This window comes from Rhipicephalus microplus, chromosome 3 (assembly GCF_043290135.1).
Source record: "Rhipicephalus microplus isolate Deutch F79 chromosome 3, USDA_Rmic, whole genome shotgun sequence".
In the NCBI taxonomy this organism is placed as follows: Eukaryota; Metazoa; Arthropoda; class Arachnida; order Ixodida; family Ixodidae; genus Rhipicephalus; species Rhipicephalus microplus.
Window position 1 is genome coordinate 159764595 of NC_134702.1, and position 7448 is coordinate 159772042.

Sequence of the window (7448 nt, forward strand, 5' to 3'; positions counted from 1 at the left end):
CAGTTGCTTTTCACTTTTTTTACTGGATTTATATATTGGTTAGCTGCTGTCTTGCAATCGTCTAGTGACCATTAATGGGTGAATTTCTAGTAGATTTAAAAAGACGTGTTTAGTGTTGCATAGACGCCCTAAGTGTTTGTTGCACCACGGATTATTGGAAACCATGCTGATGGTGATAACAGGAACATATTTATTTGGTAATTTAATAATTGCTCAACAACTATGCACTCAAGAACCTCTATATTATGACTGCATACCCTGTTACAAAGTTATCACGAAAGGCTGCAAGCTCTTCGTTTATAGCATATTAGTTACCATTTTTAATATTTTTTTGCTTTTTTGCTTAGGAAGCGCCGGTAGAACTGAATTAATTCCAAATTAGAGCAAGGCATAATCACTACGACCTGGCAAGCGTCTAATGTCGAGGTTTCAAGGTTTCAAGGTTGCCAAGGTTTCAAATACGAGGCCCAGGGTTTTTAATGCTCACTGTGTTATTCGAGTTGACTGCTTAACAAGCTGGGTTAACTAAAAATGAAGCATAAACCTAGAAAAGCTTTAGGCAATAAGCAATACTGGTGAATGCTGAGAGAAGCGCAAGAAAGCTTGTGTTTTGTAATATTAAAATCACTGAGTAATGAAACGAGAAGATAGTTGTAGTTCGAAGCGACAGAATTTATTACATCACGCCTTTTGTTATGAAACAGCGAGTCAGGATAAGAGTCCCATAGAAAATTCGTAGAACAGTATTTTGATAGGCTAATTAGGTTACACCTTAAAGGGTACATCAAGTCCTCGCTACTTTGATAACACAAGAAGCTAGGCATTTACGTATGCCTAATCAACCCCCCCCCCCCTTCATGCTCCCTTCGAACATGACGATATATAGGAAAATGTGTTCCGTGAAATGTTCCACCGTCTTCAATTTCGGAGCGGAGCCATGTTTAAGCTACTGCCATAGAGAAAGAAGAAGACAAGAGCGGACACTCCGCAAAACCTGGCCTCAGGAAGTGCGTCACGACTACGTAACGAACTAGTGCTCCCACCAAACTTCAGAGGGCGCAAGCGCAAAAAAAACACAGTTATAATCAATGCAACAGAATTGTTTTCACAAATTAATAATTACACGCCCAAATTTGGTATGTTCTTTATACATAAAAACGATTTATTCAACACACCTTACGCGATTATTTTTCTTCAGCCGTACTGTCATAAACACCATCTACCCAGCGACAAGCCCATGCATGACTGACACCGAGAAGCTTTCGTCGCTTTCGTCAACGTCGGCTGCGTCGGCGTTTTCAAGCGTGAGATAACAGGTGAGGCACGTTTTCAAGCGAAGCTTGTTGAATGACATGTTGTTGGTCTTGTTGGGTCATTTTTTCAGAAAACGGTTACGCCTGCGCGAAAAAGACACCATGCAACAAACATAGAAAGATGCACACACACACGTTGCGCTTCGTGTGTGCGAGTTTGTTTCTTACGTGGCGTCTCATTCACGCAGTTGTAACCTTTTTCTGAAGCTTGTAAGGACTGGGAGGTTCGCTAAAAAGAAAGTTTGTGGCTCTATGCGGCGGTTAGACGGGAACATTGTGCAACGTATGCAGTATAGCAAAGGCGGCACGGCGTCAAGCCGAGGCGACGCGTGCTGCGTCTGCCACGGACGCGTGTCTGTGCGCTGAGCATAGCTGGGCAGCTAGGTCATAGGCTCGGTGGCTCGGTGCAAAATATTAAGAATCGTTCGCTAGGCCTCGCATGCTTCACGACGCGTTTCCCGAAGGCTCGGAACACGAATAATTCTTGGTGTGCCGGAGGCAAATCTGGACTAGCCAAGTGGCCATCATCTTCGTTTCTTCGCTAGCCTTGTGCCACTAGTGCAAGCTGCCCACAAATTTTTTTTACGTTTCCAATATGATTTTACCGCACAAATTTCAACTACGATTTTTCTTCCCAATGTACTGCTGATACTGCGTACGCACGAAGGTGTTCTAAAGCTTCCAGGCCGCGATACCATTGCATTACAAGGGATAGCGGCCTGGCAACTTCTGAAGATCTTTGTACGTGGTCTTGACGTTTATCTTTGTAAGTCAGAGTTTTATGGGTCAGAGATGTATCACTGGTTTTGTATTGTGCATCGATTAGCTAATCATTCAAAGGGGTTTGTTGGTACACTTATGACGTTAACATATCTTTTTCGTAATTTGACAGCGAAGCATCCACTTACTAACATTTTCAGACCGCGCTGACGCCATGCCGTCCGGCGGTCCAAGCTACGGCAGCTACTGCTGTGTATCGTGGTGCTTCAACAGTGGCAGAACCCACAAGAAGCCTGGGACGAGTTTCTTCCGCGTACCACGGGACGGCAGGTGTGTTAAAGCTTTTGTATGGTTTGCATGTCTGTAGGCTTACTGTTCGTACTAGCTAAGTGAGGGTAACAATAAAAAATCACTATTCAAGCACTTCCCCTTTCAGCTGATAGTTCATTGCCAATGCAGGATGAAAGCATGTATGCAGTATGCTGGACGCGATGATCTCCTGAGTAAGCCGGCCAGCCTAGTGTACGCAATGTACAGGGTTTGTAGCGACCATTTTACTGCTCAAAGTTTCATGGACCCTGGGCACACAAGGCTTACAAGAATGGCTGTTCCCAGTGTGCAACCAGCTGCACCATGTAAGTGATTGACTGAAACTCAAATATGTGCAATAGCAGCCACTTGTATTGAATCAGTGGCGACAGTTAACCGTGAAGATCTTTGTAGCCGATGGAGAAACCTCACTACAGAAGTAACACTTGGAAAGTCTTGAATTCTGTGAATTGTGGGCTATTACCTTCCTAACAGCAGCTTTACATTTCTGTCATGTTTTGATGCTCTGGACCTGCGCAACTTGTTTTGAAAGACTTTAAAGGGCTATTTCACGTTATCTTCAAGCCTGAGTGCACATGTACGTGAAAGCTGCCACTCAGTGAAAGCTGCCACTGTTGATAATTCCAAAAATCACAAATTACTTGTTTCCTAGTTGGTGCCGTCTCTTTTCTTCCACGTTCTACCAATTTATGCGTTTGAAAGAGCTGTTTAAGTTTCCCCATGCTACAAGCTTTGTAACTTGTACCAACTGCACATATATGCAGGTTCTCTGAGCGTCGCTTCAAGTAGTGACTGTGACATGGCTGCAGAAGCTGCACTGCAAGGTGCGGATGAGCTTCAGTTTGTGTTATTTTAAGCCTCTTACTGACACATTGTCGTAATTTCATTTCTTCAGGACCTGCGGTAGAGGCTTCAAAAAGCGGCTCCCACACATTGAGGTGCCCCGATGAACAGGGTGCGTTCAGTGTCGCGATTTCTTTTTTTTTACCCAAATTGACTGTTGACCAAACCTCTGCAGGTGGCAGCTCCCTTGTAGCTGGTGAAAGAATTTCTGCTGATTTCGTCTTGCCGGAGAAAACCTTAACCAGTCGTTCAGCTGTCACAAAAGGAACCTGTGTGGCCGGTAAGTTGTATGTTCACTTCAACACCAGAGTGGATTGATATAGAGACTTCCGCAGGCCGCTCGCAAGATTGTTCCGACAGCACTGTCCGAGGCACTGAACAAGCTTCACAAGACCCTCCAGAAGACGTCTCCGCCAACAGCTCCACGCCTGAGTGCCTTAGAGATAATGGTGACTATGCTTTTATTGCAGCAGTTTTTAATGTGCTATTTTATGTTTAGGACATTCTGAGGAAACTATCCTCAAAAGGACAATACGTGTGCACTTACAAGATGTAAGGGTGGGCTCTCAGTGATTTTCATTTTTTTGTACATTGTCAACATTGTGAATGGTTTGTTTTTAGGTAGTGGAATCGAAAACTTTGTACCACAGAAAGTTGTGCACCTTGGGTCTGAAAGAGCGAGGAAAGTGCTCGTATGGAATTAGTTGTTCTTCGCTTTTACATCAATTTTTTTGTTTATTGCAGTGCGTTCCTGTGTGCCAGCGACAATGTCTCCATCAATGAAGTACAAGCAAACCATTAAACATCTGCAAGCCAAAGTAGCAGCACAGCGGAAAACTATCAAAAGACTGCGGAGACAGCCTCACCAAGCACCGTCATCGACTTCGAAGGCCCTTGAAGTTATCCGACCGCACGTCACCGAGGAGGTTTTTAAACTTCTTTCTGCACATGTTCGCTTGAGGCCCAAACGCAAGGGCAAGCGGTTTCCCGTGTGGTTCAAGAAATTCGCTCTTCACTTAAACTTCCGAGGTCCGCGAGCATACCGATTTCTGGCTCCATATTTTTCTTTGCCCTTCCGGCGTTCATTAAGGAGGTGGCTAGCTAATGTAAAGTTGTCTCGAGGCATAATTCCAGGAATCCTTTCTTCCATTGCAACAAATACTCAAGCTTGGAATGAACGGGACCGAGTGTGAGCTTTAGTTTTCGACGAAATAGCACTCAAAAAGAATTTGTACTATGATGCTTCAATAGACGTTGTCCAGGGTTTTACAGATAATGGCACTCATCGCACTTCAACCATCACTGATCGAGCACTGGTTTTTCTGCTTGTTGGTGTTTCGAGAAAGTGGGTTCAACCCGTTGCTTTTACTATAGGGCACACATCAACACCATCATCTGTTATGCATAACTTGCTGGTGTCACTCATTTTGGAGCTTAGGAGCATTAATATTGCAGTGAAAGCAGTCATTTGTGAGCAGGGCAATTCAAATGTAAGTCTCGCTAACCAACTAAGAGTGACTGTAGCAAAGCCTTTTTTTGAAGTTAATGGGGAGCGGGTATATTACATTTTTGATGTTCCGCATTTAGTTAAAACAACGCGCAATAATGTCCAAGCACACAAGTTATACATTGGGGATGACATCGTTAACTGGTCGCACATTGTAAGCCTTTACCAATCCTCACATGAGTTGCGGTTGCGATTGGCTCCAAAGTTGACTGAACGGCACGTTCATCAGAAACCTTTTTCTAATATGAAGGTCAGCAGAGCAACTCGGGTCCTCAGTGCATCAGTTTCGATTGCTATCACGGCAATGGTGTATGCGAAGGTGCTGCCTGTTTCGGCCATCACTACAGCTCAATTTTGTGATCGTATGGACAGGATTTTCGATGCCTTGAACAGCTCGAGTAAAAAAAGAACTTCGCAAAAGCTGTGGCATGCAATCATGAAAAATGATTCAGAGCTGATTGACTTCCTCTGAGGCCAGCTTCCCTGGATTGCATCATGGCAGTTTGTTGGCAGACGTCAACCACAAACCATCGTAGGTTGGCAAATTACAATTCAGGCAATTTGTCAACTATGGGACGACCTCTCCAAAAATTACAATTTTGAATACCTGTTAACACGCAGGCTTCAACAGGATCCTCTGGAGAACATATTTGGCCACATTAGGCAAAAACAGGGTTGCAACACCAACCCCAATGTAGCACAATTTATTTGTGGCCTGAAGCACATCTGCATAAGAAAACTCCTCAAGCTGTCAGAATACGGAAATGTCGAGGATGATGAATGTGACCTCCTCCAAGAGCAGCTCTCGCCATTCTCCCTCACCAGTGCGTCTCTTGTGGATAATGAGGAGTGTGCACAGCCATAGCCTGACGACTTTCCCGCTCTAGACGATCTCTCTGAACTTGCGACAAACATTCACTCCCATATTATCGATGACTCCGCTGCATATTATGTAGCTGGTTTTCTCATCAAACACTTCCTTCGGAATGCATGTGACGGTTGCAGTTGCCCACAGTTACTGAAAGACGAAAGTGAGACGCTTAAGGGTACCCACCAGTATTTCACAATGCTCAAAGCATACCACGTCCCCAGCAAACTTTTTGGGAATCTCACTGTGCCATCAGAAGCAGCTTTTGCATACGTACAACAACTTGAATCTCACTTTCTTTCCATAATTGAGGCCACTGCACATCACCTGAAAGTGTGCGATGTTTTGTATCACCATCTGTCAAGTGTTGGCGATTTTCATTTCTGCTCTGCTGGGTGTCGCGCTAAGTTTCTGAAAATGTTTTGCCGGGTTCGTTTATGTTGGCATGTGCGTTTTGTGAACCGAAACTTAGACAGGGTTAGGTTCCAGTCTTCAATCTCGGGCATACAGCTTGACAAGTTCAAAGGTTAGCAATTAGCGGCGGGTTTACACTAAAGTATTCGAGTTGAGCCGAATCCTGCAATAGCTTTGTTATGTTATTACTTCGTTACAGCAGACTTCATTATGGTCTTATATGCTTATATTCAGTTCAACTGGACTAACCACTCCTTCGTTGCATTCATTGTTTTGGTTACCCGCTATGAGGAGTACGAACACTGTGTATTCGCTCGAAGTGATTTGCATAACCTTAAAAAGAATGTTGGGTATCCTGTCTGTATTTTTTGTAGCAAATACGGGCGAACTGTACACTTTACTGTAGTTCGCTTGGTCACTGTGTATGCTTTATCTCTCCAGCTCAAGTAATATATCGATAACAAAACCGCTTGTTGAAATGTCTTCGAGCGGGTAAGGAACACAGTATGAAGTGGGCACGGTTCATGTTATCACGCTTTTCGTATTTTAGCTTCTCATCAACCTCCTCATCTTGCCCATCAAAATTTTCAAAAGAATACCCAAACTTGTAGCGTTTGATGGGGCTGCGGACGCTGCCATTTTATTTTTATATAGCTTGTGAGTGATAACGTACGATGTAGAGCCTTTGTGAAAAATAATGAGCCAAAGTGGTTTCCTTCTGCTATTTATTAGCCCTGTAATACCGCTCTCGTAGCACCAATTAAAGTCCACAATTCTGGATAAAGTGATGACTACAATCTATTTTAGCTCGCAAGCGTCACAGCAACACCCAGACGCAAATAACTTGGGATCTTAAGTTTTTGATGAAGGCGACGCATAACAAAAGCCACAAGACCTGCCAGTGTTGTAGCATAAAGTTTGTCTTTCACGTAGTGAGCAAGCTGCAAAGCCCTACCTTTCTGAGGACAAGCAGGCATTAAGTCTGCTTTTTTTCATTTTGGACTAGCTGTTCTTAAGCACAGCCAGCACACTGCACCTTTGCCTTTCTGCTATATTGTGTCGTGTGGTTTCTGTGCGCTCTTTTTTTCTATGCATTATTTCGGTTAAGCCCAGGCGTGATTCGAGACTTCATTGCTGTGTATATGTCACTTCTTCCTTCTTCATCAGCATTGTGCGCTGTGTTTTTTCCATAGATCCTTACTTACCCACTGGCCCGGTGTGTCATACTTCACCAGCTTCTCGGCTTCTGCCAACTCTAGCGATGTGTGCGTTGTCTGTGTTCTCTATGTATTTGTTACAATATTTGTTACAATTTATTTTAAGACGAGATGCATTTGTTGTCTACCTTTGTCATATTGTGCTTTTTATATTCTCATACTCTACCTTGCCTTTGAATAAAACATTGTGGATGCTCTGTTTCTTTGACTGATATATACATTGATCACTTGTTCCA

At 43.7% G+C, this 7448-nt stretch overlaps 1 protein-coding gene across 2 annotated transcripts; it reads left to right on the forward strand.

Annotated features, from left to right (window-relative positions):
* The first annotated feature begins 2521 nt into the window (after positions 1-2521).
* On the forward strand, positions 2522-4489 carry LOC142803414 (uncharacterized). Of its 2 annotated transcripts, XM_075888535.1 has the most exons (6): positions 2525-2668; positions 3128-3187; positions 3259-3318; positions 3382-3486; positions 3542-3655; positions 3951-4489. In XM_075888535.1, the coding sequence occupies exons 1-6, from the start codon at positions 2563-2565 to the stop codon at positions 4397-4399; spliced, it is 894 nt and encodes a 297-aa protein (XP_075744650.1). In that variant the 5' UTR covers positions 2525-2562; the 3' UTR covers positions 4400-4489. The 2 variants fall into 2 exon arrangements, with proteins under 2 accessions (XP_075744649.1, XP_075744650.1); XM_075888534.1 differs by having other exon boundaries at positions 2522-2668; positions 3259-3486.
* Positions 4490-7448: the final 2959 nt, after the last annotated feature.

What these genes read in the sequence shown, in the direction of transcription:
- LOC142803414 (XM_075888534.1), top strand. Translation starts at nt 2,563, where the DNA reads ATGTACAGGGTTTGTAGCGACCATTTTACTGCTCAAAGTTTCATGGAC. An exon ending in AAAAGGAACCTGTGTGGCCG is followed by an intron (nt 3,487 to 3,541) that starts GTAAGTTGTATG and finishes AGACTTCCGCAG; the next exon opens with GCCGCTCGCAAGATTGTTCC. An exon ending in TGAGTGCCTTAGAGATAATG is followed by an intron (nt 3,656 to 3,950) that starts GTGACTATGCTT and finishes TGTTTATTGCAG; the next exon opens with TGCGTTCCTGTGTGCCAGCG.